The 22,102-nt window shown below is 39.2% G+C and overlaps 1 protein-coding gene across 5 annotated transcripts in view; it reads left to right on the top strand.

The window, feature by feature from the left end:
* gig (tuberin) overlaps positions 1-22,102 on the top strand; it is an 89,400-nt gene that overhangs the window by 41,851 nt on the left and 25,447 nt on the right. For 2 of the 5 annotated variants that reach the window (XM_068776121.1, XM_068776122.1), the window contains exons 2-20: positions 1,719-1,783; positions 4,197-4,338; positions 4,427-4,563; positions 8,344-8,601; positions 9,635-9,771; positions 11,241-11,415; positions 11,928-12,122; positions 12,296-12,443; positions 12,641-12,786; positions 13,714-13,877; positions 14,477-14,645; positions 15,454-15,684; positions 16,281-16,475; positions 16,918-17,103; positions 17,243-17,423; positions 17,878-18,033; positions 20,059-20,255; positions 20,834-20,953; positions 21,097-21,245. In XM_068776121.1, coding sequence (XP_068632222.1) covers positions 4,266-4,338; positions 4,427-4,563; positions 8,344-8,601; positions 9,635-9,771; positions 11,241-11,415; positions 11,928-12,122; positions 12,296-12,443; positions 12,641-12,786; positions 13,714-13,877; positions 14,477-14,645; positions 15,454-15,684; positions 16,281-16,475; positions 16,918-17,103; positions 17,243-17,423; positions 17,878-18,033; positions 20,059-20,255; positions 20,834-20,953; positions 21,097-21,245 — 3,017 coding nt within the window. In that variant the 5' untranslated portion in view covers positions 1,719-1,783; positions 4,197-4,265. Of the gene's footprint in view, positions 1-1,718; positions 1,784-3,889; positions 4,339-4,426; positions 4,564-8,343; positions 8,602-9,634; positions 9,772-11,240; positions 11,416-11,927; positions 12,123-12,295; positions 12,444-12,640; positions 12,787-13,713; positions 13,878-14,476; positions 14,646-15,453; positions 15,685-16,280; positions 16,476-16,917; positions 17,104-17,242; positions 17,424-17,877; positions 18,034-20,058; positions 20,256-20,833; positions 20,954-21,096; positions 21,246-22,102 lie in introns of those variants that run through there. The other 3 variants (XM_068776124.1, XM_068776123.1, XM_068776120.1) reach the window with 2 other exon arrangements.

Here is a 22,102-nt window from a genome sequence, read left to right as displayed (position 1 = left end):
CACATTTAATTTAGATGACAATACAATATAATAAAATCAATAACATTATAAATCTAAGATGGCTGCTGATACAAAATGGCGGATTACATATTTTTCCTTAACCCCTTCAATATGGGTATCAAATGAAAGGGCTACACTAGTAAAATACGATGATTATGTCAAAATTTAAAATTCAAGATGGACGCCGTTCCAATATGGCGGACTAGGTACATATTTTTCCACAACCACCAAAATATGGGTATCAAAAAACCGTATAACTTTAAAAATTTTAAATGTATTTATTTTTACAAATAAAATTATAAATTGTAAGTAGCAATTTCGATTCCTAGCAATCACACATATTGTGATAATTACCAACAGAAAAATCTAGAATCGATGGTTCACCTAACGAAGGGCTTCCTGCGCTCCGTCCACCGGCTCGTGGTCGCCACTTGAGAGCCTTTCGTCCCCAACGGGCGCTGGTTGCACGGAATGCGCCGTGCATTGCCACTTCAAGTCGTTGACCATGGTTATATAATGGAATCAGGCGTTACCTCGCGGAAGTCCATCCTAAGTAAGAAAAGGACCAATATTTAGCCACTTCCGCACATGCAGTAGTAGTCGTGCAATAAAGTGCACCGCCCGCCAGCCCGCTGACAAATGCGTATGCGGCAAACAATGCGAATCACACAACCCCCACCACCAACACAGAGTCTGTGTTTGGCGCTAGTCGGTGTGAAGTGGAGAAATATTGATCCTTTTTAATTAGTCCTTTTTAATTAGTCGGTAGAAGTGGCTAAATATTGGTCCTTTTCTTAGTTGACCTTGGTCTTGCGTATTTACTTATTTCAGATTCGATCTCACAACGAAGCTTCCAGCATAGCAGTGAATTATATACAAAACAATTATTAGCAGCTATGTAAAACTACAACAAAAGCCTTATTCAGCTACTGATTAAACTCTTATATGTATATAAGAATTCGTATCCATCAGAGCCAATTACCTATATGGGACATCAAAATCCTATCATGTTACATAGGAAGCATTACAGGAGTTTCTTCAACTACTTATTCTCTCAGCACCTTATCTTTCCTAATTGGTAGTAATGTTAACAAGGCAGAAGCAACAGACCAAGTGGTTCGGTCAATTCGGGCACACTTCGGAATGCTAAATTCGTTTTGAATAACAATCCATACGGAGACTTATTCTCCATAGCCTCTGCATCAGGTCACATCGTGAAGCGCCAAGACTAAGAGCTCAGCGACCACACAATCTAGTAATAAAATAGAGTGTAGCTTTTCGAGCCGAAGTTCTTTAGGGAGTCCACAAATTTGCTGCCTACAAAAACGATTAAGAATAGGAAGAAAAAATTCCAATTGGAATCGTCAATTTATAAAGAATCAACGAAAGTACCACAACACATATAAACAATAATTTAAATAATGAAATATTAATAATAAAGCACCAGAATACTGGGATCTGCTCCAAGAACAGCTACCCTGTACCCTGATAACAGATGATCCATCTTATTTGATATAAAATGTATAAGACGTTTCAGTAACCTCTGACGCTAATGGCCTTGAAGTAGGCGTGAGGCAGTAATTCTTTATCAAAATATTACAGCGCCGTTTCCGCCCAATGACGCCCACCGCAAAGTATAGGCCTCCTCCAATCTTTGTAATCCAGTAGTAATTGCACCCAGCATCATATGACCTTAACAAAGTTGGATCTCCTTCTAGGTGGACGTCTTACGTTGCACTTGCTGGTCTATGGTCTGAAATCCAGAACTTCGAACCGCCTTCAGGTAAGTGATTGCAATTTGAAATGTTTTGCATTATTTGTATTTACTTGTCCCTTGACAATTTATAATCTTTATTAGGAAAAAAAAATAATACTCTATGTATTTTATTATCTTTGCCTATCAGTTATATTATAACTACATATACTAAACATCAAAGAAATTTTATATAACAAAAGGCTAGTAATATATATTCAATGTTATTTTTAAGAATTTACATTTAATAAATGACAACAGTTGCCCTCTGTAAAATGTCGAAAGTCATTTCTAAAACAATTTGAAGTCATTTCCGTAGTATTCGAGGCACCTTGTCGAAATTTCCGGCGAATCGTAAAAGAGGGAAGCAATAAAATGGCGCGAGCTTCGAGCGCATATTTGCATCAGACTGACAAAAACTCAAGCGCGCTGCCGGAGAAACCCTTTGACGCCTTTACCAAACAATGCATAAGATATTTAAAAAAGTGTATTTCGTCTTTGTAAAACCAATATGCCGATATTGGTTTTAATGATTTTACAACTAGAATTTATAATGATGTAATACAATGTCATTAAGAAATACTAGAATAAAATTTTAAAGAATAGACATCCAGCAAAATTAATAATATATGAAACCACAAATAATTTCTAAAGTAATTTAATCATCTGCGATTACCAATATATCCCAATATTAGTAGAAGTATTAAGGAACAATAATTGAAATTATTAAGGACGCTTACAAGGCGAGTAAGTCTCATGGAACGCAGTACAAATGGCATCTGAGCCTTAAAGTTTTAATAAATAAAGGACCTTTAAGGTCGTCGGGAGAGGCTACATACCAACTGTATCCAGCCGGTTCTGATGAAAATCTACAAAGGAGGCTTATCCCTAGCAGTAGTTATGCTGCTGAAATGCCTTGCTTGTTACTGCTTCATATTATATGCTGATGTAGACAAAAATTCGTCGAAGCTTGTTAATAGTAAACTTGTTACTTATTAAACTGCATTTATTTTTGTGTAATCTGTTAGTTTTCCGAAAGTTTTTTTTTTTCATATAGCTACAACACCTGTGGAAAAATATGATTTTTACTACCATTTGGTAGTAAAAATCATATTTTTCCACTAAGAAATATCATTGTGGCTTAGGAGACGAGAAGCGTAAGCAGAGAGAGTATTAATAAATAAAATAAATAACATTTTCTATCGAAAAGTAAATAACAGTTTATTGTGTAAAGTAAGCTATAAGACCGTTCCGCACGAAACACAATTATGGAATGGTTGTATTTGTAGTATGTTATATGTATAGATAGCCACTAGCAGAGGTTCATCGAAATTGAGCTCACGAAAACAGAGGTCCGCGAGCTAAAAATTTTATTCTGGTAGATGTATATATGTGTATCAGTTAGAACAATGACGTTCACACAAAAAAAGGCCTATGCCCGTGTACAGCGTTATTGGCCATATTTCGTTACTGTATAACAAAAATTAATGTAAGCGCCATCTAGCGTTACATGACGTACACATAAACTACGTTATAAGTTAAGATATCACTCATTGTAAATATGAGAACGAAACAAGACAATACGTTCAATTATATTTCGAAGTAACGAAGAAATTATATTAAAATATTCCTTTAGGTTTTATAACAATTATTGGAAATCTATACTGGCTCTTTATTAGCCTATACCAATAATCTTCATGTATATCTTCTCCACGTTTTCTTTTATTCATATTATTTTTATTAATACAGGACGACAATTATATAGACCTAAAACATAACAACGTTTCAAATTAAATTGTAATTAGGTTATTAATAATCAGTTAATAATAATGTTTTTAATAATGAGACACTCCATAAAAAGAATGCAAAGGAAAAAAATATTTTACGAATTAAATCAAATTACCATTAAAGGGCTGCAAAAGTTTCTAAGAATGATATTTTTGGAACGCCGATGCTATAACTAATATATATTTATTTTGGCAGAAATCGTACAAACTTTTTATCACTTGAAATTGCAAAGAAGAATTAAAATCCTTCCCGCTTTAAAAATAAAGTCTATATTCTTAATTCACTATACATTTTTTGTCCTGTAGCAACACTAAAGTTCGTTCAGAAAAGAATGTCTCACAATTTGTTTACCGAAATAATTGTCACGGTGTAGCGGTAAACTATTTTTATACACTGAATACATTTGCATACGACGCCATTATGAATTCTAGACGCGATATTAAATTCTAAAATGATACTATGTTTGTTTGTTACGGAACACAGTTCAGTGTTGCTAAGTGGACGATTGTGTTAGAATTTTTTCGCGTCGTATCGAACCCGCACCTGTCAGCTGTGCGGAGGGAGGGCTACCAAGCTGTCAAATGGTGAATAGCAAAGCGGTAGTGAGAATTATTTTAACAAATATGTGTTTTTATTTCCAATTTCACACACATAGGTAATCGCTACGCGTAGCCGTGAGCTGTAGTGTAAGTTTGAGCTGTGGCGAGTGTCGGCGGCGTGCACCATGAGCTCGAGAGATAAGGACACAAAGTACTTTCAAGACAAATTGAAAGTGTTCTTTAAAAAGGGTGGTACGGGTACGTATCCAGCGTTGCACTCGCTTTATTATCGAGCGATACGCGCCGCGGCTGTGGATTGTGCTGAGATGTGGTCTTTATTGGGCAGCGCCGGTAGCTGCCCGGAACGAGCTGGTGGTCGGGCCGGAGCTGGAGAAGGAGTTGGGCGCCGACACCCCGCTCAACCGCCGGCTGCGAGCTATCAAAGAAGTCGGCGAGAAGGCCCTGCAAATACGAATACAAGAGGTAGGACTTATAATAAGGGACCTATTATTATTTCACAAATACCCCACGCTGCTGATGTAATTTTCGAAAAGACCACGCTATATTTTCGCTACGTGTTAATTATTTTTATATCCTGTCAGCCTAGTATATTTTCCAAAATAAGCTTTATTCTACAATATTAATCAGAAACAACTAATTCCAAAATGTTTTAGTTTTTTCTGTTGATTTTTATAGATTTTATAGAGTATCATGAAATATAAAGACATGTTTATATTTAATGAACATTCATGTATTCTAATCTTAATGAACTGTTTAAGGACCTAGTAACAGCTGTTGATAGAAATTTGTTGATTTTTAGGTTCATTTGTAGAATACATTTGAATCACCTTAAATGTTTTCTCTGATTTGTTTTAAGAATGTTCCTTTGGTACAAAATTAAGAGTATGACACATCAACTTCTAATGACAAATTAATTACTCTGCAGTGTTGTTCTCTATCTTTGTGCTTTTGTAACTGATCTTATATATTTGTAGCATTATATATGTAGATATCAATATTATTTATTCAAATACTTTTGTGCATTACTATTATACTGTGAATACCATTTAAAACAATTCTAACACAAGTTGGTTATGTGAGTTTTTAACTTGATAAGTTACCATTTTAACACACACACACACCACTGTTGGGACACATACCCAGCCTTAAAGAGAGTGGTGGTACCTTAATCCACCAAAAAGGATGTAAAACATCATAGTATTTGTGTAGACAATTTAAAAAGAAACCATACCACCCCATAGTAACAAAACTCATGTGTCTTCTCAGACATTTTATTTATATTAAAATCTCTATTTTCATCATAAACTTCTATTAATATTAACTGGTACTCATATAGACTTGTATGTATAATATAGTTGACCCAAGCTTGTTAATGTGCCACTGTCTGTATTTTTATTAAAATAGTTGTTTTATGTTGCATCAGATTTCCATACATGAAAAATGTGAATGAAATATGTATTAAGGAGTTATAAATATTATATGTATGCATCAACTGTAGTCCTATTTTGTAGTCAATTTAAATCTGTTTTAGAATTGTGTTCAGTTGGATAATTTTATTTGTGTATCCGAGGCAGACATATACTTTTAAAAGAAAAAAGAAAAACTGTTCAGAAATACATATGTACTTAATGTATACACTCCACATGGCATGGAATTTGTTAGACTAAAATACACAGAACAAACCATTTTATTTCTCTACAAATTAATATGCAAGATCAAATCAGAAATAAGGATGTTCGTAAAAAGAACCAAAGTCACCAACATAGTTTGTTCATGCTCATGCAATAATAGGATGTTGAAGATGGAAGGTCCTTGATTGGAACATTAGCTGGTAGACACGGTGTGGGTAAGCCGCTCATTAGGTCGCTAACAACATAGGGTTGTAAGAAGTTGCTAGATGCAGGCAGTTTTTGCAGTGGGTGTCTATCAACTGATATCATGATGAAATGATGTTGCCACACCTGGGATAGGTTTAATGAGACTAAAAACCTCTTGTTATACTAACCATACAATCCAGACTCATCTATCAAATAACTTTTGTTGTTTCTTTATTTAGACAACTGACTCTAGGTGACCATAAAGGATCTAGATTTGTACTACTATGCCCACTGCAACTTACCATAACTGTAATAGTGATGTATCAGAAAAATTGGATTTTTAAATGTATGATGCTATACTGTGTGAAATGTTCCGTCACTGATTAACTCTGTTACATTGCTTGCATGGAGTGACAACAAAATGTTGTTAAATATAGCCTTACACATTTGATTCAAAACAAATAAGTCATCACATGGGTTGTTTTATTTATATTACTGTCATTATATCAGTTGCTTACTACGAACAAACTATATAAGTGAGCATAGTTGAGAGTATAGTGCTTGTTTATGTACCAGAGGCTTTCTGATTATCATCATCATCAATTAAGACCTAGTACTTCTACTGCTAGACATAGCCACCTCCATAGATTTCCAATAAAACTTAGAAGTATCTGACATCCAGTGATTTCCAATGACCTTATCAAGGACTTCAAATGTTGCATTTTCAGGTTTCTATTATTTAATTTTATATTATGATATATTGATAAATTTCTCAAAGTCCAATGCTTACTTATCATGCTCTTGTACTCTCAGACAATGTTTCTTTCAGTATTGCTGTTGTTTTATATTTGTTTTAGGTGATACACCACTTTGTTCATTTTGTTTTGCATAATTCACTTTTAAATTGTTCCTATTAGTACTTATGGAAATGCATTATTGTAATCTTATGTGCATGTAATATATTTTGCTACAGCATTGTTTGTATATGTAGATTCTCAACATAAACACATAGACTCACAAACGGTTATATATGCATACACATGTTCATAAATATTAACACATTACAATTGACAGCTATTGAAATTGTTTTAGTTGTTAATGGCAATTTTCATTGTTTTTATTTTTATGTTGCATGGGACAGCTTAGTAAACTTAAAATGTGAATGAAATGATGACCAGGGGAAATGAGGATTAATTTTCTTTTATCTTATACATATTTTATTGTATTAGTTCTGTAATACGAGATGGTAGAGGAGGCGAAGGTAGACCCCCCACTAAGTGGACCAATGACACTGTTGTGGTAGCAGAAAGTCTGAATGCAGGCAGCGCAAAACCAGTCTTTCTGGCAGTCTATGGCGGAGGCCTATGCCTTCCAGTGTGAGTCTATGGGCTGAAAAGAAGAAGTAGTCCTGTTTTATTCCCAGTGCTGGGACTCAAGTTTCCTCAGATGATATTAACATCTTATAATCATTATCATGTCCACTACAAAGTGTTGATCTTCCACAGAGATCTCGATGATGACTGGTCTTGCGCTGCCCGGATTTATTGCCTTTCCACAATCTTGACGATGTCATCAATCTACTGATTACCTAGTGGGAGAGATGCCCCAGCTGCATCTACCAGCTTATGGTCGCCACTCTTGAACTTCAAATCATAAAATGCTATATATAATAAACCTCATTTACTTGTAATTGATGTTGATGACTTTGTTTTCGTAGTAGATATGAGCTGTAGATAATTCGTTTGTTTGTTTTGACAATATTGACAGTGAACCCAAAAGTGACAAGTGTGTTTTGTGATAGACTTCTAGATTAGTTGTTTATTCAGCCTTTTCCAAAAATCTGAATCAGTTAACCAAAGTTTGCTAGTTATTAATAAATATACATTGTTTCTCAGTACATGTAGGGAAATGTATTATATGCCTGAAAATACAATACTGATTTCCCCAGAAGCTATGACAAATAATGTAAATACCAGAAGCAAAAATAAATTATTTGTTCTTAAGACTCGACTGCATACTCTATGTGAGAAATCTTTCTATGGATAATGCATACACTTTTACAAGAGCATCCCAGAAAAAATGTACAAATATACATTTTCATATCATTTAATACGTTTATTATATTTAGGAAAATTGTCAAAGAATGTTAATGAGCTAAAGGTCACTATATTGTAACTTACTTCAACTAAGATAGCACACCTTGATTTCCTGGGTGCGTCACAATAAAAATTGCAATGTTTATAAAATTGTGTGATTTAAAATGAATTTTAAAATATAAAGTAGTGTTAAGTTCCTTTCATCTGTTATTCTCAGGTGTGATGCATTGGTTCTGAACAGGTGGTAGACTCAATTTGATGTAAACAAGAGATGTAAATTTTGAATTTGAATTGTGCAGCCTTATTTAAAAAAAAAATATTTTTTTTAGGGTGGCGTAGAAAGAATATGGTCATGTACCCGAGACCTGCTCGAAGATTCGAATACGGAGGCGCGACACGCGGTCCTGTGCCTTCTGCGACGGATCGCAGAGGGCCAGGAAGGTCACCTGCTGATCATGAGGACCACGTTGTTTCACTACCTGCGCCACACGCACGCCACTCACTCGCCCGAAGACACACAGCTGCGGTTCAAATTGCTCTACACCCTGACCAATAGCGGCAAAAACATCAACTGCTTCGAAGAACAGGTCTCCTCTCATACAATGAATATGCTTACTACATTATATTTAGATTTTTGTAAATATTCTTATTATTCTTGTATACAACTGATGATTTTTGATAATTTAAAAGTCAACAAAATAGGTTGCAAAAGGTTTAGTACTGAACAATAAATATATAATACATATTACATAACAATGGTGGCATATTATTTTAAAGAAGCTATATTAGTATAAAACTGTTAAATTTTCAAATTATAAATAAAATCTTGTCCATCATAGCTTCTTGACAGAAAATACATCTCTTACTAAAACAATTAAATGGCTGTGTAATAAACCTATTCTAAAAGTTATTGTAAGAGGTTATTTTAACATGAGAGGAAATTTTACTGCAAACTGTCAAAAACTGAAATTGATTAATGTCTTGTTACTAAACTATTCTGAACAATTACCTTTTAACAAAATTTCAGAATGTTATATTTTGAATTATTAATAAGTTAATTTTTATTACCATATAAAGAGCTTATGCATATATAGTAACTGAACATCTCTTGCACCACCTGGCTTATAACAACAACAACAATTACAACAATAACATTTACTTATGTATTATCCTCTAGTGCTATATGAAACCTGTGGTATGCGGAAGCTGTTCTCTTCCGGTTTCTTTGAGTATATGTAAAAATTATATTTGTAATGGCGGAAACAATAAAAACTTGAAACACTTATTTCATGTAATCATAATATATAACTCTTGCAGTAATTCTCTTATAGATCATGTCTCTAGGCAGTACTAGTTTGTAAATTTCAAAATTACAATAACAATAGATCAACATTAACATTAACAATAGGTACAATTTTATGTGTCTCATTAATTAAGGGACAAGGGAACAAAAAAAGTTTCCTGAATCGATGCTCCCGGGCTGTATTTTTTAACATTTTAAATGCCATGCCCCACCTTAGCCTTTCTAAATATGCCCTGCCCCCCTATGTATCATGTTATGATATGATATGTTTATTTGAAATTCTTATGTCACTGACCGACAACTTGTCTCTATTACAGATTGGATCATTCCTACTGGAGTGGCTCTCCCAGATCCAACAGCCATCACAGATCATAGAGTTCCTGCAGCTCATAATAAACGTCGTTAAATTTAATGCTACATACTTGGATGAAGAAATTGTTCATGGAATTGTGAAGTACATATTACTATTGACTTGCCTATTTACTATTTACATATATATTTATGACAGGAACTGTAAAGTAATGTCCTATCTTTCGATATATTTTACAGAAAAACCAATTGATTTAGATTTTTAGATACCGCTCCGGCATTGAAAATTTGTGTACTAGATAGCAAAAGGCGGTTGATGACAAAGATGGATATATTGTTGATTATAAATTAAATCTTGTTAATAATTTAGTCGTGTGAATTTAACTTAAGAACGACATTACTTTCCAGCCACCCTGATACTTAAATCTTTTCTTTAGACAATGACCTCCCTCTGTTATCTCCTACTCGTTTTTTCATTATTAAAGACCTTGATCATTTTGAAATGCTTTTACAAGCTGTTTACTCTCTCAGGGCACTACAAATGAGTCCAGTTATTGCCTTGACATGATCAGACCATAGAGTAGATATCAGCAACTGTATTTTTAATTTTACTATCTGCTTTCGCTAGAGCCAGTAGTTTGTCTGGTTGTCTGTGGCCAAAATAACTTATGACACTTTTTTAACATTGTGCAGAACCTAATTCTGATCTTTAATTGGTTAGAAATAGACTCGTTGGTGCCCCCTGAGTTATTTTTGTTACTTTAAAGATACAAATAATTCAAAAGCCCATTTCTAATGTAGGCGGTAATGTCTCTAATGACATACTAATGGCTAATGACATAAGCTCTAATGACAAACTTATGTATATTGAACATTTACATGACCTGTGTCATCAACAAATTTGTTCACTGACATAAAAATGAAACAATGTAAAATAATAATAATAAATAGAATTATAATTTCTATGACCTTGAATATTATTTAAGAATAAATAAGTTTTTTCTTTTCTTAATTTGCTCAATTTTTTTCTTTTCAAATTATTTGATATTAAGCATTACGAGTTGCCTTGTTCTTTTCTTGGATTTTATCTCAATTCTGTGGATGTGGAACTAGTCTTAAACATTGATGTGCTCATGTAAAAGTAGATGCGATTAAGAGTAAGAGTTTATAGCTTAATTGGGTTCTGTGGCGGCCAAGCATTGAAGGACCCAGGCCGAGATCTCTTAATAGCATCTAAATTCAAAGACTCTTGGACCTCGGCCCAGGCCATAAATTAAATATTTCACTAGATCGGCTACTGTGAGAATTAAGACTATTTAATGGAATCAGGCCGTCAATAATCAAGTCCATCCTAAGTAAGAAAAGGACCAATATATAGCAACAGTTTGGCACTAATCGGTGTAACATAACTCCTGAAGATGCCCCGTGGAGGGGTGAAACACGTGTTGAGTAATTTGGCGGTGGCGGTTGTGTGATTCGCATTGTTTGCCGCATAAGCATTTATCAGCGGGCTGGCGGGCGGTGCACATTATTGCACGACTACCACTGCATGTGCGGAAGTGGCTAAATATTGGTCCTTTTCTTATTTAGAATTAAGACATGTTTATGTTGCAGCAACGCGTGCTACCTGTGCGTGTACCCGGCGGAGGCGGGCGTGGTGCACAGCTGCTTGTCGCTGCTGGAGGCCGTGGTGTCCTACTCGCTGCTGCCGCGCACCGCTCTGCGTACCTTTGTAGCGGCTCTCTGCCGTACCGTCAACCTGGAGCAGTACTGTCAGAGCAGCTGGAAGGTACAAGCCCTGTACTCATATTACTCTCATTAATAATAGGTGTACAATGTAATCTCTATACGTAAGCATTCTTTTAGTCAGTTAACGTATGGTGACCACCAGCCACCAATGACATAGCTAAGGCAATGCAAGACCGGCCATCGTGCTGATATTTGTGGGAAGGCTTATGCCTCACGCCTCTCTTTAAGGTTGGTGGTCTCTCAATTCTGGTCTTACTTGACTGCTTTCTAACTATGTTCTCCTCTGAATAAGTTAGCAACTCGGTGCATGTTAAAAATTCGTTATAACTCTATCTAAAACAACATATAATATGTATGTGTAATATATATATTTGTATTATTCATACATATACAAATATTTTTATAGATAGTAGTTTTATGTATAGTAATGTAAAGTATAATATGGGTTTACTGTTAAGGAATGTCTATAGGCATTAAGTCTACAGTTAAATTGATAAATAAATGATAGCAATTATGGAGCTGCAATACTTGATGGTGTGGTCTGGTGAACAGCTAATGCGGTGCGTGGTGGGCGCGGACATCGGCCACGCAGCGCTGCAGGAGCTGGTGGAAATCCTACGCGGCGGCGGCGAGGACGCGGGCCTGGTGCGCGGCGCCGTCTTCTACATCAACATGGCGCTCTGGGGGCCCAAGAAGGTGCACAACCTCAAGGTTTCCTTCCTCGCCGTGCTACCGGCCTTCCTCAAGGTAACCTCACTGTAAAATTGCTAATTCATTCAAAGAGGGGAGGGGGGTTGAAAAATAAGAGTTATTACTATATATGCGTAAATGATGTGCAGATAAAGGGGTGGCCAGGCGAATGCTTGGGTCGCTGAAATTTGAGATGCACCAATATAAAAATAAATGAACATTCTGCGCAGGCGCTGAGCGGCAAGCAGGCGGCGGCGGTGGTGGTGTACGAGGTGGTTGTGGCGCTGCAGAGCCTGGTGGCGCGCGTGCCCCACGAGCTACACGAGCCGGCCGCCCATGTGCTGCTGCAGGCCGTGCGCGCGCTGCTGAACCACGACAGTTAGTACATGCGCATACCTACAACCCTCACACAAATACATACAATCAATCAAAGTCATAATACCAATGTCACCATATGAGTTTACTGGTAGAGAATGCCTAAAGGCATTGTTAAATGGGTAAATAAATAAATAGCATGCATATGCATGCACGTATCAGTAATTGAGAGCGTGTCGTGTTGTTGCCGGTGCGCACAGAGTCCTTCGACCCGCCCAACGAGCTGATCCACTCGCGGGTGCACGCGCTCATATCGTCGCTGGAGGCGCTGCAGGAGTCCGGCCAGTACCGCGGCCCGCACGCCGCGCTGCTCGACCTCATTGATTACTGCGGCCACGACCGACCAGTGAGTACGCCCACGCACACCCACACACAGGCATCTCACGCTGCAGCCAACCACGCACGCGCTGCAGTAACACACACATATGGAGCCACACATCCACGCATCGCTCCGAAACACACACCTACACAGGCTATGTAATGATATTGTAAATGTGTATAGTAATGTTTATTAATACAGATTTATGTGTATACACTTTCTGCCAGAAATAGCTTACATGAAAACAAAATAATCAAGCGGCATCATTGCCAAGGATTCTTGTCTTTTAAATATTCGTTTATTGAATAAAAAGACTTTTCCCCCAATTTATCTTCATGAATATACACAGGCATCACATCCGTACCTTCGTGTACGCATTATTACAATCAGCATATCATGTCACACCATATGCAATACACACATATGAAATCCCGTACACAACAAGATATACAACAACACAACAAGAATTTAAATAATTGTGAGAACCTAAAGCAAGCTAATATTATTAATAAGGAAAGCTACTTAATTTTTTTGAAGAAATTTAATGAAAAAAAAATCACTGAATACAATAGACAGAGAAATGAGATAAGCGCGACAAGCAAGCAGTAGTCGTGCATCCTCTGCGCGGGAAGAGCTGCAATCCTTTGTGTTGCGTACCACGCCATTTGTGCGTATGGTACAATCGGAATAAGCGGAGCGTTTTTATATGTCGCTATCATAAATAAGGCAATGGTCCAATTTGAAGCAGACATCTCCACAAGTTAATTGGCAATTATCAATCAAAGTGTAATAATAAATGTAGCGTAGAAACATCCCTCGCCCGTTATTCCACGCCTTTCTTATGTGCAAGAGAACAGACTAATAATGGTATGATAATCGTCAATTCAAAAGCGCTTATAAACGCCTACTTAAATAAAAATATTTTGTACTTATACATTGTATGCGCGTGCGCAGGAGGCGTCGACGATGCGTCTAGTGACCGCGCGAGCCAACGCGCTGTCCGGGGAGTCTGCCGGCGCTGCGCTGGCGCTGGCCGAGCGCTACTTGCGCTGCGAGCCGCGCCTGTCCGTGCGCCTGCACACACTCTCCGCGCTGCTCGCGTACATCCGTCGACACAGGTCACCCCCCACGCCTGTATCTTACACCCCAATGTGACGAAACTACCTAACAGTTAACGTCTTAGTAAATTAGAAAGCCGTGTTCACTTTAACCAGTAAAAGTAAGCTCTTTAGCAAGTACTAATTGGTCACTATTTTCTTAACACGAATTATTAAACGCTAATATTTCGTATAATCTGATGAAATTCATGTTTGCATCGTCACTCAGGTAAGAAAGTCGTGTTCACTTTGGTGTTGAAGTAAGTTCATTGGAGAGTATAATCTTAATTGATATGATTTATTTGAAGAAGGGGTATTGGTCGACTGGGGCATACGAATGAACCGTTGTATTAACATAAATGTTAATTATGATTTTATAATAATAATTTTTCCTCCCCTTCTATATCATTGGGAAAGACTTTATTTTGTTATTTATTTATTGAATAAGATTACTAATTTTCTAATTCAACTAAAAATTATTTAATTTTACTTATTAATATTATAACAGTAGACTTATAAGCATTGTAAGGGATTTAATAATGTGTTAAGTACATTCGTTGTTGAAGTATGACGGTGTGTAGTGGTCAGTGGTGGTGATGGTCGTGGTGTTGGTGACTCAGGTGTGGCCACGGTGAGGAGTTGGCGGAGCGCGTGGGCGCGGTGGTGGCGGGCGCGTGCGCGCTGGACGCGGAGGCTGCGCTGCGTGCTGCCGCTGCGCGTGCGCTTCCCGACCTGGCCCGCATGTGCGCGCCCGATGCCTGCACCGACCTCATCGACCTGCTCGAGAAGGTTCCGACTCCCTCCTCTCATTCTCACATATTTACTCTATTTTTTGTATTTATTTATGCCCAATATTAGGTTACACCCAGTTCAGTAAACTAACATTTTACTTTATTATACAGGGTGATTAGTTATATATGTAAAAGCTTAGGTTAAATGTATAGTTCATTTACCAGTAAAAACATTGAACCAATCACCCCTTACAAAGCGATCGCTCTGTTGTAATATAAAACATTCATATATGTAATGCTACAGGCTACTAGCTTTTGGCAGCACAAAGTATGCATGAACAGATAAAATACAACAATTAATGTTATGATGCAGTAATCAGGATTTAGAAGACTTTTTATTACTTTGATCATTAAAATCATTAATATTTGGATATGATGTACTGTAAATTATTTGACAGAAAACTTGCTATACATTTACTATTTGTAAACTATTGCACCAATAAATAATCAATCTGTATAACGATTAAAAATGAAAATTTGTGGTCAAATCTCAAGTCGTTATTAGTGAACTGGCTGTAGAATGCAGGTCATTTATAAATTTATGTCTGTATGTACTAATCCTCTTTTGTATGTCCATAAAATTATAACAAGTTTAGTTCTAAGAAATACAGTGACAAATTAAATTATCGGAAATTAACTTACAATCCATTTGCAACACTATGACCCGTATACAATATGTAAAATCCACAACGTAAATTGCATTTCCGCTTACTCAGCATTTAACATGGTCTCGCCCAATGACATGTATTAGGCAATCGGTTCATAATTAACCGTCAAAGCCTTAAAAACCCTTTCAATGTTTGCAGATCCTGAACCGTCCGTTCGAAATGTACGTGACAGACGTGCCGATCCCAGCTGAAGCGGACACGAGCGACCTGCGGCTAGCCGTGGGCGGGCTGCTGGAGGTGCTGCACGACAAGCTACTACGCTCGCCCGCGGCCCACGCCACGCGCGCGCTCCTGGTCCTCATCGACCACCTCGACCACCATTACCGCCGCCCTGCCCTCTTTGTGCACCACCCGGACATACGAATCAAGGTATACACCTTGCCTCACACCCTCACACGCACACACCGTCTAATAACTACAATTTAGCATGGGCCAGGGTATGGAGTAAGACTGGGCCTGACCACACTCACTATAAATAAATCAAACAACCGTTGGGTTGGACGAGGTCAGACCATCTATTTTTAAATATCTCATGTGCGTCTTGTCAAACGCGCTTTTTCCGTCTCACCACACATTAAGCAGCAACTGGTACACGTGCTATGGGAACAATTTGATACACTGCATTAAAGATATTAAATTTTGGATCTACAAATATAAGATTGATTCCACTTGCAAGACTGTTAGTGTTTCAAGTGTTGCTGAAGGAAAAATGAGGACGTAAAAAGAGGGGGATCTAAGGGAAGTAAATATCGTTCACTCACAAATTATAAAATAATTAGCCATGTTATGTGAAAGGAAGACGATGCTATTGATCCGGAAGTCTTCAATTTTTAAGTTGGATTAATCAAATGAAAATCTTCTGAATCCCTAAAAAAAGTTGTATAAAAACTGTAGGAGTCATATCACATATTTTGTAGTTCAAGGCTTCTTGTATACTAATAATGAAACTGGTATATTATGTCCAGATATTCGACATGCTGTTCGGGCTGCGCGCGAACGCGTTCAACTGCGTGGGTTTCTGCTACGACGCGAGCGGCAGTGCGGTCTACGGCGCCGCGGCGCTGCGCCTGAAGCCTCTGTGCTCGCCCTTCCTACTGGTGGAGCCGCCCGTGGTGCGCGGCCAGCAGCCGCAGCACGTACAGCCCAAGGACCTGCCGCCTGTTAGTACACCTGCACCAGCTGCCGCCGACTTCATACCCCATCTATCTTCAGTAGCCTATTCATTGATGTCGAGTTCTGTGTCCGGTTGACCTAGTGCAGTGACTTAGGTGATGGAGAGTAGTGGTAGTGCAGTGGTAAAGAGTGACACTAGCGATCATAGGTCGTGGTTTCAATTCCCGAGATAGTCTTATATAACTCACACTTTGTGCATATGGGATTGCCACTGCTTACAAAAGAGTTTCGAATATGTTGTTAAATATGTATTGCATCTTAATACATTCATTGTATGTAATGTCAGAATGCCAATTTCTGAAAAAAACATTAACCTTTTTAAAGCTTTTACACTTATAACCGATATACACAAATATATATAACTCTGACGTGCCAAATCATTTGCCGTGTACTATGAGTGTAGAGTAACGTGTGCTTGTCTGTGTGCAGGGGTCGTGCGTGTTCCCCGCTGGTCGCGCGTCGCGCACGCTCACGGCGGCGCTAAGCAAGGAGTGCGAGTGGGCGGTGCTGTCGCACTTGCTGCGCGCGCTGCCGCACCTGCTGCAGGCGCGTGCGCTGCTCGTCGGCCGCCGCGCTCACGACCTCGACCTGCTCGCATCCACGCTCTGCGCCATGGTGCGGACTTGACACACACACACACACACATACAACATAAACAAACTCGTGTGCACTCACACCATAGAGACATACACACGCATTCTCACAGATATATATATATCACGCAAACAGATTGTATAACGCAAAAAACCCCCAGGTCGCAGAACGGAGCCCAGCGTTCCTGGAGAGCCTGCGCGTGGCCGGCGGGCAGAAGCTGTCGCTGTCGGAGTTCCAGGCGACGGTGCTGCCCGCGCTGGCCGCGCTCGCCTCCTACCACAGCTTCCTGGAGCCGCAGACGCAGCAGCGCATCATCAGATGTTTGCTCAGATATGGCATGGGTACGACCTTTGTTTAGTACCAACCGATATCTCTCTTTCTCTCTCTTCACATCTTTCTCACCTCTCTTTTACCCCTTTCTTGCGCTATCTCTTTCTCTTTATTTTTAAAATGATCTTGCATCTTTTCATTTGTCTCTTCGTATCCCCACTTTCTCTCATTCTCTTTTTATTTCCAATCTTCTCCATCTCGTAGAATTTTCATACGAAAGTGCCGGAGAAGGTTGAACCACAGCTTATATAGATGCTGTTTTAGACTTATATTATTAACAGTATAACAGCTAATTGTCCTGGACAGGTAAAATTAATACTCCTGAATCGATCCCACTATATTGCGAAAGAGGAGGTGATTTGAACAGGCAGTACAAGATAGCTCATAGTGCAAATATATTTAACCTAGTGTATTCTGAGCCAATTAGATCAAATTGCATTTATCTGATGTGCTGTCTGCTCCCAGTTCTCCGGCAGGCTCAGCCGTACATCAACGCGCTGACGATCTTCACGCTGGAGACCCGCGAGACGATGGTGAAGATGCTTCCGGAGGTGCTGCTCGATCTCTCCAAGATATCCGACACCCAGGCTATTGCGAGCCCTATGCTGGAATTTCTATCGAGTAAGTCGTACAAACAAATTATTTTTATTATAGGATTATTTAGAAGATAAAGTAACACAAGCAAACATTTATAGGATATTGTAGTAACTAATCCTTTTTAACCTAACTTAGCGACGCCCCTTGTTATTATGCAAAATAGAAAGCCGTATTTACAGTGACCTGTTGGATTAAAAACTTTAGAAAGTATGTCTGTAATTTTTAAAAATGAATAAGTCATCGATCGGTCGAATACACTAGACGATATTGTGTGTTCCACTTAAAAGAACTATGTAATAATAGTAATAGCCATGTATGAATACACCTTTACATTGCAGGCATCTATTTTTTAAACCGAATAAACTATACACCTCCACATTCTATTACGCCGCACTACACCACACTCTAATCATCTACACTCTAATATGCGCCACTCAAACGCTTTACACCACAATATACCCTAATACGCCGTACCACACCAATATACACTCTACTACGCCGCACTACACCAATATTCACTCTACTACGCCGCACTACACCGTACTCCAATCTTCTACACTCCAATATGCGCCACTCAAACGCTTTACACCACAATATACCCTAATACGCCGTACCACACCAATATACACTCTACTACGCCGCACTACACCAATATTCACTCTACTACGCCGCACTACACCGTACTCCAATCTTCTACACTCCAATATGCGCCACTCAAACGCTTTACACCACAATGTACCCTAATTCGACGTACCACACCATAATACACCCTACTACGCCGCACTACACCGTACTCCAATCTTCTACACTCTAATACGCTCCACTAAAACCTTTCACTCCACAATATACCCTAATACGCTGCACGAAACCACAATACTCTCTAATAAGCCACACACTATACCGTAATCTAATGTTTAACACTCTAATACGTTCCACTAAAATGCATTACACCACAATATACCCTAACACGCCACACTACACCAAAATACTTCCTAATACTCCACTCTACACCGCAGTCTAATACGTTCCACTAAAAGGCAATACACCACAATACACTCTCATAGTACGTTGTACTACATCATCACTGTGTTTTAACGGGAGTAGACTAAACCCTTACGCATACGTACGTACACTCTATCCTTCTAAATCCTCGTACACCGTATTACATGTCCAAAAATCTTATACATTTCACCTATCTACACCCCAGTACGCTGTAGTTCACTCTACTACATATTTAATGGAATCATGCGTTACCTTGCGATAGTCCATCCTAAGTAAGAAAAAGATCAATATTTAGCCACTTCCGCACATGCAGTGATAGTCGTGCAACAAAGTGTACCGCCCGCCAGCCCGCTGATACATGCGTATGCGGCAAGCAATGCGAATTACACATCTGCCACCGTCAAATCACTCAACACGTGTTTCACCCCTCCACGGGGCATCTTCAAGAGTTATATTACACCGATTAGTACCAAACACAGAGTCACTATACAACACTACACACCTTATACACATAATATATGTACTAACAAGTACATTACATCGCGTCATTATTCTATTAAATAATTATATTTGTGGGTAGGATATGTATATGCGTAGGATACGCATGCAACGGCGTTAGATGCGTCCAGTATAACAACAGTCATCGCGGTGATCTTCTCCCGAGACCTATGCTTTGCAGTGGGCTTCTATTCATGCTATCCATCTATCCATCAATGGGTTTCTATCAATGAGGGAGGAATGAAAGGACACAGAGCAAAAGTGAAAGAAAGCAGAATTGTAGCATAAAAGAATAGATTGAAAGATTATGTGAAGAATGAAAGTAGAGAATGAAAATAAAAAATTATGTGAAAAAAAAATTAAATTGCCAATAAAGACCCTGTCCCACCTAAGATAGGGGTACGAGAGGCCCCCAATAGCGGGGGCCATTAAAAAAATGGGCTTCTATCGATTGCCATGACGACAGGAGACAGCAATGGATTTACAGTTTTATGTAAGGGAGACAAAGTTGATTTTGCAGCGTGAACTAACGTGCTGTGTTGTCTGCAGCGCTGACGCGGCTGCCGCGCGTGTTCGCGTCGTTCGTGGAGGACCAGTACATGTCGGTGTTCGCCATCCTGCTGCCGTACACCAACCCCTCGCGCTACAACCACTACGTGGTGTCGCTGGCGCATCACGTGATCGCCGCCTGGTTCCTCAAATGCCGCCTCTCGTACAGGAGGAACTTCGTTCGCTTTATCATACATGTGAGATCGCATACTACACATAGATCCTTTTTGGTCGACGTTAAAATCAGATTTACCTGGAGCCTTATAACAATAAAGCCTTTATTTGATATCACTTTTTGATACATTTCAAATGTCAATAGTATTAGTATGATTAGTCAATTAAGTTATACGATATGATGGTGATCAAAGTAAAGGCCCCCTCTAACTATTAGGGGGATCGGGGAATAATGTCGCTATCTTAAGTTAAATTCACACGACTACATTTTAAGTTTTTATTTCTAGTCAACAATATATTCACCTTCGTTATCAATAACCTTTTTTCGTTTAGTATACAAATTTTTAATACCGGAGCGGTAACGAATCAATCGGTTTTTCTGTTAAGTATGTCAACAGAAACGACATTACTTTCCGGTCTCACTGATACTTACACATTTTACTATCTGTGCCGGTATTTTCTAATCTTATTTGTGCCATGTTCCTTCTTAGAGTTTTAAAAATTCTTACTGACACGATAACACGACGATAATCATTTAAATTGAATTTTAAATGTTAATTTGTAACACTTGTGTTAACGAATTGAACATTGGCACGCGCAGGGCCTCCACAACTACATAATAATGCCATTCGAAGAGCAGCTGCAGTACAAGTCGAACCACTTCCAGCAGACGTCTTCAGCCAACGAAGATTCCTCAAATCGTCAACGTAGCTCCAGTTTGGTTAGTTGTTTACTTTATCCTTAATGTTTGTTTTGGTTTGTATAGCCCCGTGGTACAAAATAGTTTTTAAATTGTGGCCGATGTGCGAGTAATGCTGGTAATGCACGCGAGCTAAATGTCCTGCAGCGTCCGATTGTGCCCAGGGTTCGAAAGCCGTGTCCCGCGCGCCGCTGTCCGGATCGCGCGCCACCTCGCCGGCAGCCTCCGCAGCCTTCCACGTGGAGCTCACCGAGACCTGCATCGACCTGCTCGCGCGCTACACCTTCACGCCGTGCGCCGTCAAGCCGCAGAGGTGCGCCCGCCGCACTGCTACACCACGCCCTACTACACCACGCCCTACTACACCACGCCCTACTACACCACGCCCTACTACACCACGCCCTACTACACCACGCCCTACTACACCACGCCCTACTACACCACGCCCTACTACACCACGCCCTACTACACCACGCCCTACTACACCACGCCCTGCTACACCACGCCCTACTACACCACGCCCTACTACACCTCGCCCTACTACACCACGCCACACTACACCTCGCCATGCCACACTACACCACACTACACCACGCCGCTCTACACCATGCCCTACTACATCCCACTACACCACACTATAGTAGATTTTACTAGATCACACTATACGCCATACTTCACTCCGCGACATCACACCCCACCGAACGCCGCTTCTCCATACCATATTCTATTATACCTGAATACACGACTCTATACCCCACTGTACGCGATTACACCCTTATACAATCCAACCTCTAGACACTCTATTATACCGCAATACATTCCGATGTATAGAATTTCACAACAATATTATCACTGTTCACATTAATGCAATTCCGCAATCCAACTAAATATACGCCACGAGCGTCTGCACCCATTACCCGCGCACACTGGGCTCATATGCTACATCTGCTATCTTTATCTAACAGTATGAATCGCTACTTGTGTTAACCTTCTAACTGCCAAGCTGTTTTGGCCATGACTTCCCCAGGTGCCAAATGGAAATATCAAGTGTAGGCTTTCCTTATGTGAAAATTTGGGATCTTTACATTCTATGAATCAATATAACACATTATGTACTGAGACCGCCAGCGACCTTCATGGCACTTGAAGGCAACAGAGTACTCGGTGTTC

Source organism: Battus philenor, unplaced genomic scaffold (genome assembly GCF_028537555.1).
Source record: "Battus philenor isolate CCGP_79_NKW_IND1 unplaced genomic scaffold, ilBatPhil1.0.hap1 SCAF_9, whole genome shotgun sequence".
Classification (NCBI taxonomy): Eukaryota; Metazoa; Arthropoda; class Insecta; order Lepidoptera; family Papilionidae; genus Battus; species Battus philenor.
Note: the sequence above shows the minus strand (reverse complement) of the source record. Positions and strands in the feature narration are given on the sequence as shown.